Raw genomic sequence first — 23,893 nt, 5'->3', positions numbered from 1 at the left:
AATACAAGGGACATCTTGTCTTGGGTATCCATAATTTCTAAAAACTTACTTATTTAATCAATAATATCCTCGCTTTCATTTAATTATAGGAAGGCAATGAAGGGGTAGATTTTGAAACAACTAATCCAATGAATTTTCTCCAATGAAGTTATAAACCAGAGGACATTAAAGTCAGAGTATTATTTCAGAGCATGATTCGACACAGTTTTTCTCTGCAGTTCATTAAACTAAAGACCAAAGTCAATTATAACTGTGTTCATAGCTTTTTTTTCTTCTCCCGTGAGCCTTGTCTCCCATCAGTAATGTATGAGTTTGTGTGGAGGCACGCCGACACCAGACTCTCAGTCATTATGGTGTGTTTGGGTTATGACAGGGCACTCACACGCCACATGAGGGTGAGGGTGTCTGTGAGCTATGCGGGGACACAGTATGTTATCTCCCGCTGACGTCTCAGGGCAGGCAACGCTGGTGACAATGAGACAGAGACGGAGAAGGGTAACATCTTTCGTAGCCCGTACTTGTGCAATATTGGTTTAAACCAAGTGTCTGTTTCACGAGGTCACAACTAAACAAATGTTATTTTTCCTGGATGATCTTAAGAAAACTGAGATTATGCGATAATATGCAGACATATCATTGCATTACTGCATCAGCAAAGTTAGTTTTCAGTTCAGTTACACTGTGAATGCATCATTTGAGGTTTAAAAGTTCAACTTTACTCACAAATTCGGACCACTGACGTAATGGAAAATATATTCTGACACGGCAGATTAATAATTATCGAATTACATCAATACTGACTCTCCTGTGCAGTTGTTCATTAAAATTGTGTAAAGCTGGATGTTTGAATCTCTTGCCAATGAGAGGAAGTAAATTTCACTGTAGATATTACAAAAATTGTAGCAAGTAAGGAATTCATCATTTTCTAAATGTAGTATCTTAAAAAAACAGAACCGAAACATCTGCGGATGAGAAACTAAGCAAACAGGAAGTGATGAAAAACTCAATCTTTTAATAATTTCTCTCCGACGTCCCTCAAGGGAAAAGATTAGGCAGCCAAAAACAGATAAATAACAACAATCTGTAATATCTAAAACTGAGAGGCAAAATGGTAAATGTTGGTTTCGGAGGTTTGAAATGACCGTCAGTGATACACTTTTTTGTATCGCATTATTGCATTCCATTTTTACAGTTTTAATATTATTACAATAGTTGAACCATTAATATATATCGGTGGCACTGTTCAAGTCATAATATTGAACATTCTGGATTACGAGTTGCCGGGAAATGCAGAAATGATCCGAAGATTAAACAACTATGAATACAGATCAGACCTGGCAGCACGTTTCGGACACCTTACCTGGAACGTGTTATATTGCAGCATCCTCAATCATCCCCGAACAGACGCAGGCTCAACAGACCTAAGAGGACAAGATGGAGCGTCCTCTTGTGTACAACCGAGGACATCGTTTAACCAATCAAGTTCTAGAATGACATTGGTGTGAACAAGAGTCTGTCTCATTGTGTCCTTATCAGCTGTCATCCTTCATTACTTCACTGTTATCTGGCAGCCCTACATGCTGCACAACGTTAACACAGAAATGAGGCTGAGGTCGATGAACCATTAGAGGCACTTTAATAGTGCTCATCACGGCTCCTCTGAGGTTTGTAAATCCTTTTGACAGTCACATCACTTCAAATTAGGCACCCACTATAAATGGTTCAACAGTCCTGTGACGTGTAGCACAGCGCGTTCATGTAAAACCACATGTATGACCAGATGACACCCCCAACGTCACACCCGTGCTCTGCAGCTATCAGGATCTCACCTGAGGACAAACACGGGTGCAGGAACGTGTTTAAAAACATCAGAAAAAACGGTTAAATCCTAAAACCTGCTGGCAGTTCAAACTCCCTCATCACAGAGCACAGCTGGAGACTCTCCTATTTGTCCTCTCCATCGTTGCGGATTTTGTATTTCTCCAGGAACTCAGTGTGTTTCTGTCGCAGGAGCTCTGTCTGTTTCTTAAAACCGTTGACCCTGGGGAACCGCAAACGAGATGGCGTCAGTCTCGGCTCAGAATTCATGCACCACAAAACTGAAACATAATTCACAGTCAGCAGCCAAATGTGCCTTTAAAGAGATGACAAAGCACAAATTAATTTGAAGGAGCTCTTGCACTCACCTGGCTCTCTCTTTGGCGTGATTGTACATTTCTGTGATGGTTCGATCCTTCTTGTCCATGAAGTCATTGTGAACTTCCTCCATTTTCCTGAAAGTGTTGGAGAAACACTCGAGTCGACACCATTCAGAGAATAACTTTGCTTAACCTAAAAACTCGGAGCTCAGCGGGTGCTCTGTGTTCTCAGTCGTATTTATGAGTTTGTACAGCTGTTGTAACAGCTCCTCAGATCACAAAGAAGTAAATCTCACAACAAACACAAGTGGCACAGAGTCAGTCTGTGAAAACAAACATAGGGCCACAAGTCGTGAGGATGTGCCAAGACACAAAAGGCACGGAGGCGTGTCCGCAAAATTCCTCATTCATCTGGATGTGAAAGAACAGCAAGCAAAACTCACGGGTGCCAAGAGGGGAGTCAGTAAACAATGAGGGTGGACTACATGACAGGATGGCAGCAATGTAAAAATACTCTAAATACCCTCTTATATGTGAGGTGATAATATTCACATTGTGAAACATTTGCTTAAAAATGTCCTTCCTGACAAAACAAAGTGCTGAACACTCAGCACACGTGTGGTGTGTTTTACCTGAAGAAGACTGCGTGTGTTCCGATGCTGAGAATCATGGTGATGACGCAGGAGGCAACCAGGCGGAAGTTCCTCCTCCTCCTCTTCTGCTGCTCCTCCGCCGTCATCTCCTCAGCCTGAGGCTGACCGAACTGCTCCCAGTAACGAATGTTGTCCTGGGCACCCTTACTGACAACAAAAGGAGACAAAGATTGATTGTGATTGGTGACATCAAACCCAGCGGTGTTTCAGAAGGTACAAACGGACAGAACTGAGGCAGTAATGATGCCTGAGTGACAGTAATTTCAACTGTGATGGACAAGAAAGTCATTTGTAATTCTGAATCTTCCACTGAGCTGTTGAATTTAACTCTCAAAGATTTTCAGTTTTTTCACAACAAGGAAACCTTGAGATGAATTTGTGTTTTTTTTCTGGATATGTAATAATTTAAACTGAATAATTTGAGATTCTGAAGACTGGTTAACAGGCAGGTTTCACAGCAGACTTAGTGAAGCACAGGTGTATTAATGAGGGCTGTATTCCACTCCGAGAAGGTCCTGCTTTTATTCATGCTGGTAAACGGTCATGGTATATTGGGAAACTTAATGGAACTGAGCCATCACCTGTGCTTTCCCTGGTCTATGGTTTAAGCAGAAACATCCTCAAATGCACAGTTTCTAGATTCGAGCACAAAGCTGAACAAAACCTGAAACATCAAACTATGCACCACTCTGTCCAAGCATCATCTAGAAATATAAAGTTACATTTCTACAATAAATTGCAGGGTTACTTTTCCTTCTTTGAGAAAGAACACAGATGCATTCTTCATTAAGGACTACTGCAGTGGTTCGAGGTTTCAGTTGTTAAGGCTTCACAAGAAGAGCATAAATATTACAGCAAACAAAAACTGAGCCTGAGGCTGCTTTTTAAATTGTCTTCCTGCCTCGGAAGAACATCAGCCAGTTGTCTTTTTCCCACACTGAGTGAAAGAGGAAGGTCAGGTTACATCAAACAGACTGTGCGAGTCCTCACCTGGCTCCGTAGCTGGTGTGACTGGAGGTAGAGCTGAAGGCCTGACTCCCACTGTGCGGTTGCCGGATTTTGAAGTCGTACGCCTTTCTGCTCAGCTCTTTGCTCAGCACTCGGTACGCCTCGTTCAATTCCACAAACTGGCTGTGCAGCTCCGGGTTTGAAGGGTCGCTATCCGGGTGCAGCTGCATGATGAGGAGAACAGAGTCAGTAATGAAGCCGACTGACCAAACCAACCAATGAAGCAAGACATATTGCGGTGCAGCCACGTGATTACAGGGAGGTGGATACTTCCATCAACGCATGCTTTTTAACTGATTATTTTTTGGGTACATTTATGAATTTATTTGACAGTGACATGGGTGACTGACAGGAAATGAGGAGGGGAATGACGTGCAGTGAAGGTCTGCCTGGAATTGAACCAGGGAATTGCTGCTCAGGGCACTTTCTGTGTTAAAAAAAAAATGCACGCATAGGTATGGTTTGCACACTTTTTTCTCTGGAAGGGGTGAGTTGTCTCAGTTATGCCAGAACTACAGGCTCAATACATAATTAAGTACACTGGGAGACACAGCATGATAACAAACAGGAAGTCCTCTGTGGGAAGAGTTAGCACATACAAACTAGGCTGTGAAAGGCTGCCCTCGTGTGGTCAGGCATGTTCGTTAAATGCAGAGTGTGAAATCAAAGGAGGGTGATACCTTCTTAGATTTGTCAAAAAAAGCATTTTTTATTTCCTCCAAGGTGGCCTCAGATTTGACTCCTAGGAGGTCGTAGTGGTTCACAGCTTTTCTGTGGTGAGAAAGCAAAGCACTCAAAGCCAAGCGGGCTTTCAGACCTTTAAAAATACAGAGTACATAAGCACAATAACCGAGTTGTTTCAAGTAAATCAGATTAAATTCAACACACATATATTCACGACATGTACCTGTGCGCGTAGCTCTGGGAGAGCATCCGCAGTCCACTCTTACAGCACCAAAGACAACTCTGACAGAGACGCAGCTGAGCCTCCAACTGCATGATGGGAAGTTTCTGAGGTTCAACACAGAGGAGCTAAGGAGCGAGGACAGATGTTAACATCAGCAATGACACAAAGAGTCATTACAGGAGAATCAGAGAAGTTGAAAGTAAAGTTGAAAGTTATACAACGGAGTTCTTCGGGGGGAAATGGTTGGCCATTTTCATATTTATTTTTGAGACTCTTCTGATATCTTTGTCGGTAAAAGATCAGCAAAGAATTAATTATGTTATTTGATAAAGAAGTCAAATTAAGGTTGAGCAAAATCAGGATGCATGTCTCTTTCAAAAAAATTATCAGTAGGGCTGGGCGGTATTTTGATATTTTATTATATTGTGATACAATATCAAACCAGTATCTATATCAGACCAGATATCATCTCAGATTTTGGATATCGTAATATCAGGATATAGCATAATTGTTGCTTTTTCCTGGTTTTGAAAGCTGCATTACAGTAAAGACATGTAAGTTTCTTTACTTACCAGACTGTTCTAGCTGATATATTTTCAGTCATTACATCCACATTACAGATTTTTTTTTTTAATCAAACATTTAATTGTGTAAATATTTTGTGAAAGAACTAATAGTAATCCCTACAATATCATTGCAAAATAGAGGTATTATTATAGAGTCCTTTTTGTCAAGCCCTAATTCTCAACTTGAACATCTGCAGACATGAATGACAGAACTACAACTGTCCGTGACGTAAATGGTGTGGAATATTTGCCGTTAATCTACGACTACCAAATGAGCAACGTGTAAAACACGGGAAAACTTTGACCATGTATACAGAGGGGTAAGAAAATAAAGATACCACTTGAGTGTTGCAATTATGTTTTGAGATACTGCATTGATTTTTAACTCATAGTTTACATGCAGAGATTGGTGGCAGATAGGAGTTCATTTTTGCTTAATGTTTGAACCCCCTGACTGCTCGACAGCAGTGTTGTAACTGACTCCAACAAAACAACTGAACTGAGACAAGAAAAAGCACACACAACAATTTTACCAAATTTAGGTTAATACACAGTTTAACATGCATAGTTTATAGGAGACAGTCCAATCTGTTGCACGTGTTATTGAATGTTCCTGACCCCGGCACAATTATTGTGTTGTCAACCAAACCATTTTAATCTGCAAACATACTGAGACAAGTAAAGCTTCAAATAAAAGAGATTACCTTTCACAGTGTTCCCATTGAAAACGCAGGTGTCAGCAGCAGCAGCAGCAGACCCCCTCATATCTGTCACCACGTGACTTGAGGACCACAACACAGGACAGGGTGAGCGGAATATTTTTTTTTTTAAAGACTAACACATCTATCAGCTGGTACTAGGAGATCTTTCATTAGGCACTTAAACATAAAAAACAACAACAACAACCTGTCATTCATTTTAACACCATGTAGCTTTGTTTTTGTGAGTGATTGTGGTCCAAGTTATACTTTTAAAATAAACGTGAATTACTTTATTAGCTACGACAGCAGCTACTACAGAGGTGAGTGCTGGGTTCTGGCGTGTGTTTCTATATGAAATAACCATATTTGTCAAAAGTTTTCCCGAGGACAGACCTCATAAATGTCCCGCAGGAACACTTTGTTCTGCTCACCTGTGCAGACAAGCTAATGCTAGCCGGGGTTAGCTTTAAGTTCTGTTAGCTGTCTAAAAAAATAAATAAAAAAAATAAACACGGTCTGATTGAAATAAGGGTGTTCAGTCAAAATCAGTAAACAAACATGAGGCCATACGTCACAATAGAAACGACTTTAAAACCAGCGCTTGACAGAAGAAAGGTGACATACCAGAATAACTGAGTGTCGTAACAGTACATCTGTGAGTTAAACCGGAAACCAAGAAATGTTACTTTCAAAATAAAGCGGCCATCGTTTTCACAACTACAGGCAGTGATGAAAAGTAACTAAGTGCATGAACATAAGTACATTAACATAAGTACTGCACTTTAGTATAATTTTGATGTTCTTGTACTTCATAACTTTCACTCTTTCATTTTTGGCAACTTTATACTTCCACTACATTTCAGAAGATTATTTCTGCAACATTTACTTTATATATTTGTAGTTTTATGATTTGACACAGTAGATAGTATAACAAGCTTTTAAATACAACACGCTGTTAGATATTAAACCCGTTTTTTGTTGTTTGTTTTTTTAATCTGTGTGTTGTCGGGGCACATTTCAGTTGTCCATGGGTTGTCAACAGCTCCACCAAATACAGATGTTTTCCCTCTAAACCTCTCACAAACACATTTGTAGATCAGAACTTTGTTTTTTCTTCCTCTCAGTAATCATCTGAAGACCCCTCGGACTTATTTGATGTCTTGGGATATGAAACTGGACACAGTTACACCAGTGACATGCTGCTTGCACACAGACTCCATATTACCATTGCAGTATTAATAAGTTCATGATGTCATACATAATAAAATATCAGTCAGAGGGACCAAACCAGAACATTTACCGTAATATTTTAACTCATTTTGGTGCTGATACTTATGCACATTTACTTCAGTAGGATTTTTAATGTACGCATGACCTTTACTTATGATTATTTGTGATTATTTGAGATAAATTTACTTGGGTAAAAGTATCAATACAGTTAAATACCACTGGTAGGCCTATTTTAGCCTCTTTTCTTGTTAACTGTATATAAAGATCTTTATACGAAGTTTACAGAGCCAACATAATGAGTTATAAAAATGCATTCCTTTTGAATGAATTTTATTACAGTGCTATTCAATATGTTTGTGAATAAACAATGATTGCACTCCAGTTGGCAAAAATGATATTTCTTGCATATTGTATTTTTACAGTGGCAAGTTTTTTGAATTACACTAACTGGGATACTTGCTTTAATTTGTTTTGGCCGGAAGTTGTCAAGTGATTCTGGGTCGCTTGTTGCTTCACAAAATGGACACAACACAAACACGCCACTGCAAGTGTCTGTTCTCCCAGGATATAAACCCTATGATGACCTGCAGAGGTGAATACATGTCCTCGTACATACCAGCATTTCCTGTCATAATCAAATACGCACAATAGTTTACATTTTACTCATTAAGATAGTTCCGATATATAGGAGGGCGACCTGTAGTTCACCCTCTTGGTCACTGGGTGGTGATAATGAGCACATCTGCCGTTAGTAAGAAAAGAAGAAGAAACTATGCTGTACTGTTTTCACCAGCACTTCCACCCGGAAAGGTAAGATAAACAAAGCTTGTTCACGTTTTTAAGTTTAGGAAGTTGTTGTCCTCGGTAAATTAGCACAAAACAAAACACAACAGAAGAGGCGTCGTGTTATTTTATCAATGCTTTGCACTGCAGGTGATCATTGCTCTTCTCAGGTTCATTGACGTGTCTGAAGTTGTCAATTATTTTGACCACTTACAATCAAACAGTTACAACATTCACGCTATTTCAAGTAAATCGAGTTTAACTTTACAAGCAGAAACAAATCTCTGTCCGATTCGGGGACTGTGTCGGGTAAAACGTCCTGACAAATATCCCTCCATTTGATTTTATTTGATTTCGGCTCTCTCAACAGGATTCAATTCTAGTCTCAGTTTTAGTATTAATACGGAAAAGGACACATGGGGATCAAATAACTGAGGAGATAACTGAATCTCTAATAATAATCCACAGTAAGACATAATGGACCCGGAAGTGTCTGTGTTGCTGCACTGTGCTCACTGGCGTGGGCTGCTGGAGTCTCAAGTAGCAGTGGAGCTTTCTGAAAGGTATTCAAACAGTGTCTACATGCATTACCAGACAGTGACAGGACATCTTATGAATACTGTACTCTTCACATTATGTCAAATTAGTGCAACACAGCAGTGGGCAATGGATCAAATGTATTTGTACTGACCTCAAAAGTGTTGTTTGACCTCCTCTTGTCTCAGGTATAACAGGCGGACTGATCCGTCTGTGGAGCATCACATAGACAAGGTGTGGACTGAGCGGGTTTTCAAGGAGCCGTGGCTTTTCAACGGGGCCAAATTCAGGCTGCACTCTTTCTGCTTGGCCCCTACAAATCATCCACCCATCACTAACTCAGGGGACCGGGACAGACGAAGACAGGAGGATTTGTGCGACACCCACAGGTGTTTAAATCAGAAAACAGAAAAGGGAGAGGGCGTCACTCAACAGACAGCCAGCACATTGTCGCAAACTTCCTCCACTTGTGACTGCAGACTTTCACACTGTCACTCACCTTCACACCCCGGGTCACTCCTCACTCTGAGACTCGGCCTCACCTGCTACAAGGACTACCTGGGAACGAACTGGTCATGTCTAGTGGCAGAGCTCCGTCGGCGTGGAGAGGCGGAGTTCGGCGACCTTCTGGCGCTGCTGGCTCAGCCTCTGGGTGTGGGCGCTGTGCTGTGCACAGATGACGGTCAGGTGGTGCTGATCAGGAGGAGCCAGAGGGTGGCGGAGGCAGGGGGACTCCTGGACATTCCCGGAGGCCACCCAGAGCCCAAGGTGACGTAAGTAAACGTTAAGTCTCTTGTATCCTGAACGTGTTGTTAAAATCATCGCTGCTCTCCTCAGGTGGTGTGTGAGCATCTGGGCGAGGCCGTGTGTGAAGAGCAGATCAGCGTGGTGATGATGCAGCGGCGACCGGAGGCCGTCGTGTCGGAGCTCTTCTCCTCTGTGTGCGCGGAGATCCGAGATGAGGTTTGGACTTGTTACCTCATGATGCGAGGAGGAGATGATTAAAAAAATTAAGTAAAGAAATGTGAAGTGAAAGTCACCAGAGCAGATCGCATGAGGATGGAGTGTGTTCATCAGTGGTGTTTATGTAGATGAGAGTGGTGTGTAAATGTTGAGAGGTGCATGAAATAAAAGGATTAATGTCACATGAAAACCAAACAGGTTCCCCTCTTGGAAAGAGACATCGATATACATTAAAAGCTCACACTGACCCGCAGTGAAGAAGTCAGTAATGGCAGCAGTCAATAGTCACACACTTCTTTTTTATTAAATGCCTTTATATCTCTGAGGTGCTGCTCAGAGCTGGATGGCAAAATGTCTCGATAGAATAAAAAGCGAGATGCATTTCTCGCTTTTTGTAAAAAATAAAAAGCAGTACTTTTCATTCTCACTGATTTATTCATGATTTATTAGCCACTAAATGAACCCAAGTTGTCTGTTTCACTCCTACAGTTTGAATGATGGCTGATTTTTTTTTTTTTTAATTGATCAATTCTTTAGTCTATGAAATGTCAGAAATTGTTGATAAAAAAAAATTAAAATTTTAAAATTAAAAAAAAAAGATTCCATTTACAGTAAATTAAAATAGAGAGAAGCAGCAAATATGCACAAGCTGAAACCAAAAAATATTTGGTGATTCTGCCTAATTAATGACTTGAATATCTGGTAGATGTATTAATCATGTACAGATATGTGATGATAATGTACTTTAATGATTGTTGAACAGTATAGCCAAACACAGGTAGGAATTATCGCTGCTGAATTCAAAGAACATGGAAAACAATATTCACTCAACTCGTTTTTGCTCATATTTGTTTAGCAAAGATAGGAGAAGATAAAGCCAAAGCGAAAATGTTCTTTATAAATTAGAACTGTTCTGTCCCCAGGTGAATGTTCCTCTGAGCTCCCTCGACCCTCCTGTCCTGATGGGTGTCGCTCTGAATCACACCAGTGCTGGAAGACCAAGTGCTGAGTTCTATGTCAGGTACTCGTTCATATTAATCACGGTCACAAACTGCAGCCCTGTTTGCTTTTATTACTACAATAAGTATGGCCAAAAATGACCCACCCCAGCATGTTAATCAGCTAGCCCCAGCCTGTCTATCTCATAATACCACCCCACACCTCAAGAGGCGATAGTCAGTTACTGCAGTGTTCAGTCTGAGGTCATTCAGTCTAACTTTACAATTTACATCAGCTATTAAAAAAAAAAAAGAAAAAAAAAGGACAACTACTAACTAACAGCAGGGCAAGAATATGACCAAACAACTGAATTTCTGAGAGCCCGACTGAGAAAAGACTGGATGCTAAAGTGACTCTTTATCGCTTTTTAAGGGACATGGTGGTATTACAAGACGGGACTTAAATCTTACATATTGCACCTTGTAAAGCAGTGTTTCCCTGGAGTCACTACAGGTTACTCAGAAAAAAGAAAGAATCAAAAATCAAAGATTGATTTAATCTGAAATATTGAATAAACTCTGGATTAAGTTTGTCTTGATTGGCTCGATAAAGATGCTCAATGTTGAGTCAGTTCTGTCCGTGTGTCCTCAGCTGCTCACTGACTTCCGATGAAGTAAGAAAGTTGTACTGGAAAGGAGGAGCGGAGGCGCACGAGTCCACAGATATCGTCTTCCTCAGCAGAACGGTCAGTCGTCTGTTGTGTACAATCAGCTTTCTCGTTTTGTTAGTTGCATCCAGAAAACACCCCAAAAAGATGAAGGTACACAGGTTGTGTTTTTAAAATGACAGGATTCAAAGTAAATATCAAATCACTCCAGAGAGACATTTGTAGCATATAAAAGCCCCGTTATCTTATGAAATATCCTGTGTATCATAGGAGGTCTTGCAGCTAGACGGAAGCAGCCCACTGTGGTCGGAGCTGTGTCCTTCAGCGAAAGGAGCCATGCTGCTTTACCAGACGGTGAAACCTGACTGAGAGCCAGACCACAGCGAGCAGGTGACCACAATGTAAAATGGATCCAGATGATCAAATGTGCACAAAGACAAACTGATTGACTAAAGTTCGGGGATTTAATTACTTTATGCACTCACTGACCAACACTGGTGTTAAAACTTTGAAAAATACTGTATAGCTTTCATAATTTGTACACTGTATACAAATATAAGTTTAAATGTATTAAAATATTTGGTATAAAAATCCTAAAAAGTGACCATGTTTCTGCCATTGACATTATTTAAAAACACTGATTGTCTTTGAATGGTCAAAGCAGGGAGTGCAGTATAATCTGAAGTCATCAGATCTCTGTAGGATAAAAACCTGCTGATGTGGCTCTTTTTTTTTTTTTTTAAACTAAATCACATCAGTTGCATTGTAGGCCTTGTACTGACAGATTCTGTTTGTTTCTTCTTGCTTCAGCTTTCTTCACCAGTAACTTTAGTAACCGCTGTAACCAAAGTCTGTGCCGTAGTACAAGCTCTGGTTCTGATGAGGCCCGTTCCACTGAAATGTAAATGACACACAGGGACGACGGGGTTTGAGAAATCAACTTAAAGTAGCTGTTACTCTGTCACAGTGTATCTGTGGTTTAAATCAACTTTCAGCAGGTTAAAAAGCCGCCAAATGCTAAATTAGACCTGATTGCTCAAAAGAAGCTCATGTTGACCTGAACCACAGGATATATAATGAAGAAGAGATTGTAATTAACCTCATTAATCTATATGTCAATCAACAGATAATAATAATGCTGGTGTGTAACCTCCCATTGTGTTTTCTTAGTGATATCTACACAACACGTGAGTTAAAGGACTATTTTAATCATACACCTATGTTGATTTAACAGTAGAAAATCTGAGCACAAAGTAAGGCGCAGGATTTAAAGTGGTTGAACTCAATCTATTAATTGATCATAGGTGTGTTTTGAGTGTAAAGGTGTTGTCTCCTATTCCTTTTCAAAGCTTCTTGAGTATGTTGCTTGGTACTCACATATCTCGGGTGCTGGCTCCATGGCTGTGTGTTGACTCTTGCGTTGTTCCACCCTACAAAGACCAAAATAACATCATCTCGCATTTTAAAATAGAAAGTCAGCCACAATACTATCCATCATTTCTCACACTGACCATTAAGCCCAGTCCAGAGGTTCCTGTGGGGGGGTGGAGGGCCATGAGGGTGGGCTCTTTTCTTATAAAGTCTGGGATTTTTCTTGGGGACGGGGGGCAGCAGCCTGCGAGCCTCATCTTTGTAGACCTGCAGGAGCGTTTGTGCCTGATCCTGAGGCAGCTCGACGTACTGTAGCTCCTCCAGCAGGTCAGCTTGCTGCTCTGGAAGACTACAGCTCACTGCAGAGTAGAAAGGACATCCAAGCTGTAGATGCTTTACAGAAATAGAAGCTTTATCAGAGGTTCTTTCATATACTGGTTTAAGACCTCTACATGGCTGCCCACTGCTGTATATTTTTTTTATTGATTACAATAGAATAATAATAAAATAATGAGGGTTCCCTGAGTTAATACTTAGGATGTTTTCAATTCAATGAATACAGATTATTACCCGTTTCATGATCATACCAGCTAATGTAGGGAAATATGGAAAATCAGAATTAACCATGATTTATTCATTATTTTATCAGTTTTTTTCAGTACTTGACACAAGTATATAACAAAAATTCATAATGGTATAACAAATGATATTATCATGACCTATACCAGGTTTGGTGGCTAAAAATTGAAAACTCAATTAACTTAAATCTTTGCTAAAATCAAAACTAACTCATTAAGCCTCCTTTATGCTGCAGGTAGCAGTAATGACAGTGCGGTCTGTTACATTGCAAGTGTGTCATGTGTCCTGCAATCAAAAACAGAAACCTCTTATAACCAACATTCTTTACTGATAGCTGGCAAAAAGGAAATATTAGTGTAAAAAGGACCTTTTTTACCGTGAACGGCCTTTGGTGGAAATTATTTCAATGCTTTTTAAGGCCTTTTCAGTGTAATTATTACATAAATGCATGTCTGCTAAACTGCTCACTTAAACCAACATAAACAAATAACTAAGTGTCTCCTCTCGTTTCTCTCCTCTCTTTGAAGAGTTGTTAAATGACTCCCACACAGAGAGAATGAATGGCGGTCCAACGTGAATATTTTCATAAATTGGCACTAAAGCATCCTCATTCGGTTCGATCATGTGTTCCCTTTGAAATGTGACCAAGTCAGACCTTGGAGTTTCAGCAGGGCCGTCTCAGGGATGTGCTCCCCGTCTCTCTGGTGCAGCGCCAGTCGTCTCTTCCACTCGTCTGCTGAGGGGAAGACCACCGCCGCCGCCCGCCTGAAGCCTGTGAACAGCTGCAGCTTGTGACGGCGAGCAGAGAAGAGGATGTTGCACTGGAGACACGGAGGGAGACAGAGAGAGAGAGAGAGAGATCTTAACTGTGGAGTTAAGAGTGCAAGTTCTGATCTGCTACTGTCCTCTCAAAGCTTGTTGCAGTGATTAAGTGGCTAATTAACTGCACATACTGTACATGTGACGGTTAAAGTCTACGATTCATATATCATTATTCAATAGCCCGTTAATTCTAATACACATGAAGTAGACAAATAATTTCTTAAAAGAAAATCTCTCAGTTGTTAAACACTCTCAAACTGGGCTTTGAAATTAAATAAATACATGCAGGTGAGTTTCATAAGTGGACAATGAGACGCGGTCCTGAGAGTTAAATAACGACACGTCTGTTAGTGAAGCGTTACCTGGTCGAGGATGTAGTTTCCAGGAGTCTCAGCGGCCATCTTGATCAATTCAGTCAGACACTGAGAGGCCTGCCGCAGCCTGCTGTCCCTCTGTCCACCACTCTATACACACACAAACAAACACGCACGGGTCAGGAGTGGTTCATCATCTTCGAATGTGAACATAAAACCTGAGCGTGAAGCCTGGAGGTCTGACTGACAATCATACATGCGAGCAGCTCCTCTGTTCCCAGCAGCTTGTACTGTTTCTCTGGATGCTGCTGTGTGTGAGTCCTGGCCCAGAGGCTCTTCCCAGAACCAGGAAGACCCACCATCAGCACCACCTGGTGGGTCGGAGAGAAAGATGAAACGTTACAACCAAACCAGGTGTTTGTCTCAGCAGCGTCGCTGTGAGGATGTCGGTCTGACAATCAGTCACTGCACCACTGAGGGTCCGGGCTGAATTATCGATTAAACAAAATGCCACAAAGCTTTGTACAAACGTTCATGATTCCCAGAGGATGGATCCGAATGACTTTGGCGATTCCCTAAATTTTCCTGTATCGCCACGATGACGTTGACATTTGTCGCCTTCACTGAAATATCTCAAGAGCTATCACGGCCATTGAATTTGGCGTCTCACCTCACACTCTGCTCTGGAGGTAGGAGAGGATGAGGAGCAAACCCTTTGCACGGCAGGGAGAGCTGCTAGCGGTGTAAAACTTGGAGGGCCAGGGTGCCAGGGAGGAGCTGCGGGGTCCAGGAGCAATCTGACTGAACAGCTCTTACAGAGGACGTGAGGGAACAGGGCGCGACCCAGCAGCACCGAGGCGCCCCGGGGGAAGGCCACACCCATGAAACGACCGTTCTTATGGAAAGAGAGCTCAACAGCACCATCTGCGGAGAAAGACTGTGCAGGTGCAGACACAACCAACAAACATTAAATAAAACTCACTCCAGCTTCGTCACAACTGGATCTCGGAGAATATAAAGAAAGAAAAAGTGTTACTCACTGCATAGCAGCCGATGATGTCCCCCTCAGAGAAAGGTTCTCCAAACTCCTCTTCCTTTCCACCTGACACTTTTTTACCGCACCCGTCATATGCAAAAGAGAGTTCATCCTCACCTGGTATCGAAACCAAAGAGAAAATAGAAGCAATGTGCAACAGGAATAAAAACACCTCCAGAAAATAACTTATCGTGGGGGAAAGGATTAAATGAAGCTAATTCTTACCCAGCAGTAGAGAGCTGTCAGCCACTGACCAGCCGACTCTCAGACCGTATGGCTCCCTGGCTTCTTGGTCTTCTGGCCGAGTGGTCAATAACTTCCTCTCCAGCCTAACCTCAAAGCCCACCCTGCCCCCCTGCGCCCCGTGGGTGAGCCTACAGCCGGACCACAGCATGGGGAACCGAGCCCAGAACCGCGGCTGCCCATAGGATCCATCCGGATCCACCTCAAAGTGGAGGTGACAGCCATCTGTGCCAAGTAAAATCAAGGATTCAGGATGACTCTGCACAGCTCCGATGAACATTGTAAAGTAAGAAACTGAATCTTCTGGATCAAAACTGACAACAGACTGAAACTTCAGCTGTAACTAAATGTTTTTTTGTGCTCCGATGGTTTGTGAGACAAAGACTCACATGGATCTAATCTGACTCGGTCTTTATCTTGCTCCCCTGCCTCCTCCTCCCTCTCCAGCGGGGGCTGCGGTGATTTGGCTCTGATTGAGAAAAGAGACACAAACTGCTTAACTGTCATCAAAAACATAAAAGCTTCTCCTCTTCTGTAAGAATCACACAATATTATACAGTTTGAAGATGCTTGCAATCTGCAGTGTTTGTCAATAGTAAATCTGATCATAATCTGAATTATTTGCTAGTGTTCACAAACAATGATGCAGATCAACTTTCAGCAGCAGCAGTTTGAGAATGACAACATGATCTAATTCTGTATTTTCAACTTTAACACGAAGGCTTTTTGGTGTATGTTTACTGTGTATAAATGGTGCCTTTAAGCTTCTAAAGATATATGAAAATGATCTTGCTAGACTTGCTGGGAACTAATTCACTGTAATTTTACAGATAAAAACCTGATTGCTGTCAAGTGTTATTCAGTCTATAATAAACCAGTAGTAGTAGTTCCTTCATCCTTTGACTAATGCTCAGAGAAAATGAAGACCTAAAAACTTTGACAAAATATGTTATGAAAGGTCACAGTGACAAATCCACACTGTAATTACAGGATAATAAATTGTTAAAATATACTCAAATCTTAAGACTGATGACTTTCTTAGATGTCATTATTAATGACATGTTTGCTTGTGGTTTATTTATTAGTTTTCACTAAACCTGAAGTCTTTAAACGAGCCCATTCTCTCTACGTGTGTTTCTTTGCAATGCTATTAACAAGGATTTTACCTTTTGTATCGTATCTCCTCTTTGAACTCGTAGAAAGCTCTTCCTCTGCCCATGTCCTCTGACGACAGAGCCCTGCTGTCCTCTCCGGGACCCTCTGCGTGTCTCAGCTGTCCTCCCTCGGCCTGGCAGGCACTTACTGGAACAAACTCAGACTCCGGCCGGAGAGCTGGCGGACCGGGATCGGTCTCCGTCTGTGTGCCAGTGTCGGTGTACTTACTAACAGCAGCTTCTGTCGGTCGTGATGAGGACGGAAGGTAGGCGTCCTTCGGTACCGAAGGTGTCGGCGAAGTGTCACGTTGTAGTTGTCCAGTCTCACTTTGAGATGCAGACAGCAGCCTGTCCACCAGCTCAGCCTTCAGTCCCCTGCTGTCCAACCCCAGCTCTTTAAGTCTGGACCGCAGCTCAGCCACTTTGAACTTTTTAATGTCCGCTGGCTTCATTGTTACCGCGTGAGTATGATGAGTCGTCTTCTTGTTGTAAAGGTGGCCTATTAAAAGTAAATAAATAAAATAAAGGCCGATACTAAGTAAACCGCAGGAGCGCTGGTTTGGCTCAAAACAACTATTCAATATGGTGCCCTGGATTCTGATTGGCTCTTTACTTCTTCTTCATTCTAATTTGTGGCAGATTAGACACGTGCGCGAGTTTTTAGTGTCACCTACCGATAAGAAATATCACTGCACTCGGATGATCTACATTTGTTTTAAAACCTTCGTTGAATTATTGAAACATATCGAAGTGATTTGTATTCGCAAAAGAAGAAAAATGGAGACCTTGTGTTTTAAATAGATGGAAGGTTTTAATAGGTAAAGGTTAGTCCCCTGCTCAGCTGATCTAAAATACAAATCAACAAATTTATTTATAGACTATTTCAAGATTAAAAAGTGTTAAGGACCTGCATACACCCTGCTAATCATGTTCTTGTGTATCCTTGTAAAACAAGGTATTTAACATTTATTTCAATTGATTAATTTCACATGCCAGTCTCCCAAATTTTTTGAAACGTGGCTGCCATCAAATTAAAAAAAGGCATGTTTCCTAAAACAACAACATTTTAATGTTGTCTTTGGTCAATCAGTCAACCAATAAACAATAATAATACCCTAATAATAATAATAATAAATAAGTACGTTTAGCACCACTGATAAATGTTTTCACAACTTTCTGCCAATTAAGGCCCAAATATTAATCAATGAAATAATCGATTATAAAAATATTTTTTGTTAGCATGTTTAATTCAGGCTTAAAACAGGACAACATTATCAGTTCATATCATATCAACAAAGTACATCCATGTATAAAGATGTTCTTTGTTTCTTATGCGTGAGTCACGACAGCCTTCTTTCATAACAGGAAGATTTTTATTTGAAAACAAGACAAATGCAAAAACATGGATATGAATAAGCACAAACGGGTAGAGTAGGTAAAAATCAGGACTGTCAGTTAAAAACATTTCATATATTACAGTTGGTTTGACACAACAACGCTGTCTCGTCTCTCTTTACTTCAGATTTTCTACTCCGCTGTTAAGTGTGTCATCACGACTGCTTGGAATCAGTGTTAACAGGAAAAAGTTTGGTATCAACTTTAAGTCATTTGTTTTAAACATTCAGCAAAGTTAATAACTTCTTCCCTCTTCACTGACCCCACTGGGCTCCGCACAAATTTCTCTCGACATGAAAACTATCACAAATCAGTAAAAGTCTTTAATTAAACTCAGCATGAATCATTTGAGAGGATTTGACTGCTTCACTGACACCCTGAGTGCAGCTGCATCCACACAAACAGTATCATAATAAAAAATCATCACCAGAGGAGAGAAGATCAGCGTGCTGGTTTTTCCGTTACACGAAAGGACTTTCAGGTCATGCTCACACAGTGAGCCTGGTTCACGAAAATGGTGGCTCAGTCACACTCTCACCACATGCTTCATAATAAAAAGCATCTCAGTGCTACATCTGAATATTACACTCAGAACAAAACTAATTCTCCCTGATGAGGACACGACTGTGCAAAATGTCCAGCAGAAATGTAAACAACATGCATCTTAAAAAGGTATTCACAACAGGCTCTGAGAAAAACACCATCTGGCTGCTCGCCGTGGCCTCAGTGACGTGAATAAACTATTATGCTCTAACTGTAAATAACACTGTTATTCGATCACTGAATGCGTCTGTCGTCGCATGTTCACATGACTGTTTATCACGGAGCATTCAGGTTCGACACCAACTAAAAACCATTAACTTCACGCTATGTTCTCTCTTTCAGCTTCACTTTTGGGCCTTTGGGATATTTCTAGTTATAAAGCTGTCCTGGACAAACTGAGTTCACACTGTTTATCTTCCAATCATAACCTTTGATCACAGGACATGCATGAGATGGGAAAGAAAGCGTTGATGTTTGCTGCTTTACACACTCTAGTTTGACGAGGGAAAAAGAATTACAGAACATGTAAACTCTGCGGTAAATGGTTCTTTTACAAATTGTTTCTTTATATTTTGTTCATTTTAGCTTTCATAAATCTGACAAGTCAAATGAATTAATTCTCTTTGAAAATTCATAAACTGTCACCTACTTTTAAGTAATCTTTTATTTGCTTGCCCGATGCTGCCATCCTGGATTTATCCACCTTTAAAAAGAGGTTGCAAACCTCAGTGGCATTATTCTGGTATCATTCCAGGACAAATGGCCTTTAAACTAGCTTCTTCTGTTGTATTGGAAACTGCACTAATGTAATGTATTCCTGTTAATAGCAGATTTAATTAATGGCCTGTGTTGGGAGATATCGATACCGTCACAATTTCCTGATATATCCACCTCTGAATTTCAGCTCGGCTTTTCTCCAACTTGGTTGCCCATAGTTATGCTCTTAATGATCAGAGAATCATTTCCAACTATCAGGACAGAAAATTGAGTCACAACTTGGAAAAGTAATTCAAAATCAGTTTTCTCTACTGTGCAGTGGGCTGAATAATTTTCAATCCAAATGGTCAGAAGAGTCTTTGAGGACTGTTGAAAAATCTTCACACAGCAGCACGTGGACTTCTATTTTTTTTTTTTTTTAATTGACTGAAATATGATATTGTATTGTGAGTGATGTTGGTTCTTCTCATACATCAGCCATTATATAATATTTATCAAATATAATATTTGAACAGATCAGCCAATAGAAAAAATGTCATCAAAGTGTTATGACCTGTTTTACGTTTTACGGTTATAACTTGTCGAAGCTCCCTGAAACCTGAACATATCTTTGGCATTTCTACACTGCAGTGTCTGTTTAGTGGTTGATATATAGTACTGCCTGGTTCTGTTATATAAGAGGATGACTTGCATTAAAATAAAAAAGGAAGAAGTTCAGAGAAGACATTATCAGTCTTGACATTGAACAAACTGAGGTTTAAATTCAGTATCGCTCCCTTGTACGCTCTCGGTTAGACTAAGATGGTGGGTGTTGCTGGAGGATGCGGGGGTGATGGGGAGCCGCTGTCAGATGGACTGTGTCCCAGCAGCAGCTCTTTCTCTCTGGGCATACAAGGCCCGCTGATGTGTTGGCTGTGAGAGTGATAGAGCCGCAGGAAAGCCAGGACGGACTGAGCCAACCACAGAGCCGTCACACACCACAGAGATGCCTGCGGACACAGGGTGGGGCATGAAGCCTACAGTCTCACTTAAACCTGAAAATTAGTTACAGAAGCTGGAGGCTAAACTGGGCGTGTGTAGGAACATGTAAAATAAACCAGCGTGTCGGTCAATAACTAAACAAAAAGCACCGACATTGTCTGAACTCTTTATCCATTACGTGTGACTACTTTGTTATTAACTGTTGTCACTTTGGCTATCCATCGTGCCCAATGTGAACGTATGTTTGAGCGCTCTTACCTGCGCCAGACTGAGCTCTGTGTAGAAAGACGAAGTCTCCACGTCCAGGTAAAGTGGAAGAGACTGGGACTCTGCACAGCTGAACACAAACAAATATGAAGGGATGAGATGGATAACTACACACTACTCAAATACAGACAAAATTACAGATACTTAAATTACTAATCTATTTCAAAACGCACGACCCTCACATCCAAACTGCTCTCGAAAAGTCAGCCTGAGGCTCATGTGGAGCTTCAGCAGTCTCACTGAGCAGAAAGAAGTTATCTTTCAAAGCTACAGTCTGTTAAGTCCAAACGTTTCGATTCCTCAGATAGGAGTTGTAACAGAACAGTAACATGCAGGACAGTGTACTCTCAGACGATGTACCTGTACGGTCGTGTGTTGTCATTGGTTACGGTGTCGCACCAGGAGCTGAGTCCCAGGGAGAAGATGGAAGAGGCCCCTCCAGACAGGAAGAGCACACACACACTCAGCAGGACCGTGAGGAAGGACGAAAACAGGGTGCTGAAACGCACACAACAGGCAGCCATCAGACACGTAGCACTTTAAAAACATCGAGCTGAAGCTGAAAAATGTAGATTATGGTCTGTTAGTTAACCGACCATAATATTAAAACAGCAGCTATTCTGATAATATATTGATCATTTGATGTTTTTCAAGCAAAAGTGACAAACATCTTACTGCTCTTGCTTTAAAATAATTACGATAGTAACTTTAGTGATTTATAATAAGTGATTTAACAATAAGGCCTCACTGTTATAAATTATATTACATAACCAGTTATACGTTATAAAAAAATTTAATTACAAAAAAATGAACAGAAACAGACAAATTAGACAATAAAGGCTGCTGTTGTTACCATATATGACAGCTAATTTAATATTAAGTCACATAAAATGAGCCATCTGAGGACCTCACCTCTGAAAAATATGAATGTGCACTTCATTTTATCACATTTCATCTTTAATTCGTCGACAAATTAATGACTGGAGCTCCAATGCTCATTAAAACTGCGATGTAGAAAATACCACGATTCCGTTTTTTTTTTTATTTCAGCCGGGTGTTTACATGTTTTAGGTCACTTTAGGTATTATTATAGACATATTACTAATATATTGCCGCATGCATGTAGATAGATGTGCATTTACTAGGATGAGATATATTTTGGATACAGCAACGTATTTGCAGTTTATGTATCATGAAATAACTACTGCAGCTGAAACTGCTCGGATACTACAACCTCACTGCAAAGCGCTGCAAATACTGCTGCAACAGTAAACAACATTTAGGTCAGTGATAATATGCGTGTCGCTCACTCGTCATGCCGTCCGTGCAGATAGAAGAGGTATCTCCAGCCCTGCGCTGCTCCGTACAGGACCGTGAAAATACCAACAAATGTGGCGAACTGGCAGGCAGCCGGCGGGCCCCACTGCTGCACCACCAGGTGAGACACGTCCCCGGGCTGTCCCGTCAGCTCGGCCCGGTCCTCGGTCCTCCAGTAGCCGTGGGAGAAGAGGGCGCAGCGGCCTTTGAAAGCGGAGCCGTTGAGAGCCATCGGGACAACCACCAGCAAGCCCGCCACGATCGACAGGACGTGAGCCGCGCAGTGGAAGAGCAACAGCCGCCGGTCCAACTCCATGTTTGACCACCTGCAACGACTAAACTGAGCGAGTACTCAAAAATAAAAAGGGGTACCTGCACATCCCCGTGTGTTTGCCATGTAACGGTCCCCCCCGGTGGTGCTGGGTATTTAAAGATGTCGGGCGGGGACGGAATAGTCTGTCGGTTACACAACAGAGAGGAGCAGGAACTACAGAGTGCTCACTCTGCCTCAAACTCCGGGAACCAGACAGTGAGAGCACTCATTCCTGTCAAAATTACCATGAACACTTTTAGGGAGTTAGACAGCAAAATTGCTGTATTTACAATACCATACCTAGTTACTATTAATATTAATAGTTCAATATATATGCAACAAATAATAGCACACTAACAGGCAAAAACAAACCCTGGTGGAGGCCGTGATTACTGCTGGGCCTTTGAATTATTTTTAGTCATATCACGGATGAATAGGCAAACACGATGTTAAACCATTCACTTTCCCTCAGGCAGATCCAATCATTATCTAATGAAAGCTTAAAAGGAACCACATCTCGGGAGGACCACACCCTTTGTGTAGCCTGCTAATATGTGAGCGGAGTGATACGTGTTCTTACATAAACGATCATTGGCATTGGCCTACAAATTCCTCACCCATTGACGTAAACGCGGTGACGTCACGTCTGTTTTCACTGGCTGACTTCTTTTAATCAGCTCGTGCAGAGGGGGAACCAATCACCTCGCAGACATATTGATTGTACTGATAATGCCTGATCAATCAGTGACACCTGGAGGCTTGTTTTGTGTCATTTATCTTACATGACATAACTGACAAATGTCACTGAATAAAATCCCAATTTTCTGAAGAAATTAGCTTTTGGATACTGTGCGGTTCTGTGCTAGGTTATGTTTACAATAATACAACATATATGTATGCCATATCATATTAATTATATATAGGTCGTATTATCAACTATTAATCCTAAGGGGTAGACGAAAGGCTGTGTTTGTGAATGAAGGTGTAGACAACAGGGTGTGTTTGTGAATGAAGGTGTAGACAAAAGGCTGTGTTTGTGAATGAAGGTGTAGAGGTTGTCTGGAGGACTCCAGGGTGTGAAGGAAGACAACCACCACCTCCACCAACCAACAAAGGACACATCAATACACATGACTTTTTGGTGTCTGGACTATAAGAAAACTGGGTCAGGGAAAGTCAGGAGATCAGACTTCGTGAACTGACACACATACCCTGTTGTGGTCAGGGAAACATAGTCTGGACCCAGAGCTCTGTAAACTGGTTATTCTGCTGCTGTTAAATAAATATCTTGAAGCCTGACATCTTCTCCTATTGCCTCATTAAAGAACACGCAGGACTGGGGGCTGACACATATTGGCTTTGTACTAGCAGGAGCCCGAGTCCAACATTACAATTATTTAAAACTGAACTGCACATTTTACAATTGAGTTAAATTAAATTCAGTTGGCTACTTTTAAGCCTGTAAACTGGAGGAATAAAAAAAAAAAAGCAGCAGTGCTCAATTTAGAAGACCGGTATTGCCAATTAATGCCACACTCCATTTTATGTATCTTTTAACAAATTCCTCTCTTTTTCACTAACCCACCACAGACCTGCTGTCTACAGATAAACCAAAGTGTGTTTTCCTAAAATAAGCTGAAATTTTGTGGAGCAGGTTTCAGTTTCAAACCCACCGAGACAGCAGAGAATGAAACATGAAGCACAAAACTGAGACGCTAAAACAAATTCAGTTTTCTTCCTCTCAGATTC

General features: G+C 41.2%; 4 protein-coding genes across 6 annotated transcripts; 1 reads left to right on the top strand and 3 right to left on the bottom strand.

Moving 5' to 3' along the window:
- Positions 1 to 992: 992 nt before the first annotated feature.
- Positions 993 to 6,639, bottom strand: dnajc4 (DnaJ (Hsp40) homolog, subfamily C, member 4). Of its 2 annotated transcripts, none has more exons than XM_069170919.1 (8): positions 6,598 to 6,639; positions 5,977 to 6,053; positions 4,707 to 4,831; positions 4,480 to 4,570; positions 3,782 to 3,963; positions 2,771 to 2,938; positions 2,187 to 2,273; positions 993 to 2,041 (listed from the first exon to the last, which is right to left on the bottom strand). In XM_069170919.1, the coding sequence occupies exons 3-8, from the start codon at positions 4,796 to 4,798 to the stop codon at positions 1,945 to 1,947; spliced, it is 717 nt and encodes a 238-aa protein (XP_069027020.1). In that variant the 5' UTR covers positions 4,799 to 4,831; positions 5,977 to 6,053; positions 6,598 to 6,639; the 3' UTR covers positions 993 to 1,944. The 2 variants fall into 2 exon arrangements, with proteins under 2 accessions (XP_069027020.1, XP_069027021.1); XM_069170920.1 differs by lacking the exon at positions 6,598 to 6,639 and adding an exon at positions 6,405 to 6,573.
- A 1,135-nt stretch (positions 6,640 to 7,774) lies between these two features.
- Positions 7,775 to 11,696, top strand: nudt22 (nudix (nucleoside diphosphate linked moiety X)-type motif 22). 2 transcript variants are annotated; one of them, XM_069170713.1, is made up of 7 exons: positions 7,776 to 8,013; positions 8,455 to 8,549; positions 8,712 to 9,291; positions 9,361 to 9,486; positions 10,410 to 10,507; positions 11,077 to 11,170; positions 11,363 to 11,696. In XM_069170713.1, the coding sequence occupies exons 2-7, from the start codon at positions 8,464 to 8,466 to the stop codon at positions 11,459 to 11,461; spliced, it is 1,083 nt and encodes a 360-aa protein (XP_069026814.1). In that variant the 5' UTR covers positions 7,776 to 8,013; positions 8,455 to 8,463; the 3' UTR covers positions 11,462 to 11,696. The 2 variants fall into 2 exon arrangements, with proteins under 2 accessions (XP_069026815.1, XP_069026814.1); XM_069170714.1 differs by lacking the exon at positions 8,455 to 8,549 and having other exon boundaries at positions 7,775 to 8,013.
- Positions 11,697 to 11,770: 74 nt separating this feature from the next.
- LOC138211098 (heterogeneous nuclear ribonucleoprotein U-like protein 2) lies at positions 11,771 to 17,184 on the bottom strand. Its single transcript, XM_069170712.1, has 11 exons — positions 16,624 to 17,184; positions 15,847 to 15,926; positions 15,440 to 15,682; positions 15,219 to 15,331; positions 14,849 to 15,115; positions 14,427 to 14,549; positions 14,227 to 14,328; positions 13,698 to 13,863; positions 12,604 to 12,822; positions 12,470 to 12,522; positions 11,771 to 11,986 (listed from the first exon to the last, which is right to left on the bottom strand). The coding sequence occupies exons 1-11, from the start codon at positions 17,061 to 17,063 to the stop codon at positions 11,921 to 11,923; spliced, it is 1,872 nt and encodes a 623-aa protein (XP_069026813.1). The 5' UTR covers positions 17,064 to 17,184; the 3' UTR covers positions 11,771 to 11,920.
- A 241-nt stretch (positions 17,185 to 17,425) lies between these two features.
- On the bottom strand, positions 17,426 to 22,292 carry LOC138211100 (transmembrane protein 179). Its single transcript, XM_069170715.1, has 4 exons — positions 21,825 to 22,292; positions 20,875 to 21,012; positions 20,506 to 20,584; positions 17,426 to 20,255 (listed from the first exon to the last, which is right to left on the bottom strand). Exons 1-4 carry the CDS (start codon positions 22,145 to 22,147, stop codon positions 20,058 to 20,060), a joined length of 738 nt encoding a protein of 245 aa, XP_069026816.1. The 5' UTR covers positions 22,148 to 22,292; the 3' UTR covers positions 17,426 to 20,057.
- Positions 22,293 to 23,893: the final 1,601 nt, after the last annotated feature.

Source organism: Embiotoca jacksoni, unplaced genomic scaffold, assembly GCF_022577435.1.
Source record: "Embiotoca jacksoni isolate LCO1_2020_lvr unplaced genomic scaffold, fEmbJac1.0.p SCAF_5, whole genome shotgun sequence".
Classification (NCBI taxonomy): Eukaryota; Metazoa; Chordata; class Actinopteri; family Embiotocidae; genus Embiotoca; species Embiotoca jacksoni.
The sequence above is the reverse complement of the archived record's forward strand: the minus strand, read 5'-3'. Positions and strand labels throughout refer to the sequence as shown.

Excerpts from the sequence above, each read along its gene's own strand:
- dnajc4 (XM_069170919.1), bottom strand. The coding sequence starts at position 4,798 with ATGCAGTTGGAGGCTCAGCTGCGTCTCTGTCAGAGTTGTCTTTGGTGC. Across the intron at positions 4,571-4,706 it reads TCCCAGAGCTACGCGCACAG|AAAAGCTGTGAACCACTACG; the intron begins GTACATGTCGTG and ends TTCTCACCACAG. Across the intron at positions 2,939-3,781 it reads CACACCAGCTACGGAGCCAG|TAAGGGTGCCCAGGACAACA; the intron begins GTGAGGACTCGC and ends TTTTGTTGTCAG.
- nudt22 (XM_069170713.1), top strand. The coding sequence starts at position 8,464 with ATGGACCCGGAAGTGTCTGTGTTGCTGCACTGTGCTCACTGGCGTGGG. Across the intron at positions 9,487-10,409 it reads GCGCGGAGATCCGAGATGAG|GTGAATGTTCCTCTGAGCTC; the intron begins GTTTGGACTTGT and ends TTCTGTCCCCAG. Across the intron at positions 10,508-11,076 it reads AGTGCTGAGTTCTATGTCAG|CTGCTCACTGACTTCCGATG; the intron begins GTACTCGTTCAT and ends GTGTGTCCTCAG.
- LOC138211098 (XM_069170712.1), bottom strand. The coding sequence starts at position 17,063 with ATGAAGCCAGCGGACATTAAAAAGTTCAAAGTGGCTGAGCTGCGGTCC. Across the intron at positions 15,927-16,623 it reads GAGGAGATACGATACAAAAG|AGCCAAATCACCGCAGCCCC; the intron begins GTAAAATCCTTG and ends TTTCTCAATCAG. Across the intron at positions 15,332-15,439 it reads TGACAGCTCTCTACTGCTGG|GTGAGGATGAACTCTCTTTT; the intron begins GTAAGAATTAGC and ends TTTCGATACCAG.
- LOC138211100 (XM_069170715.1), bottom strand. The coding sequence starts at position 22,147 with ATGGAGTTGGACCGGCGGCTGTTGCTCTTCCACTGCGCGGCTCACGTC. Across the intron at positions 20,585-20,874 it reads GACAACACACGACCGTACAG|CTGTGCAGAGTCCCAGTCTC; the intron begins GTACATCGTCTG and ends GTTTGTGTTCAG. Across the intron at positions 20,256-20,505 it reads CAGAGCTCAGTCTGGCGCAG|GCATCTCTGTGGTGTGTGAC; the intron begins GTAAGAGCGCTC and ends CTGTGTCCGCAG.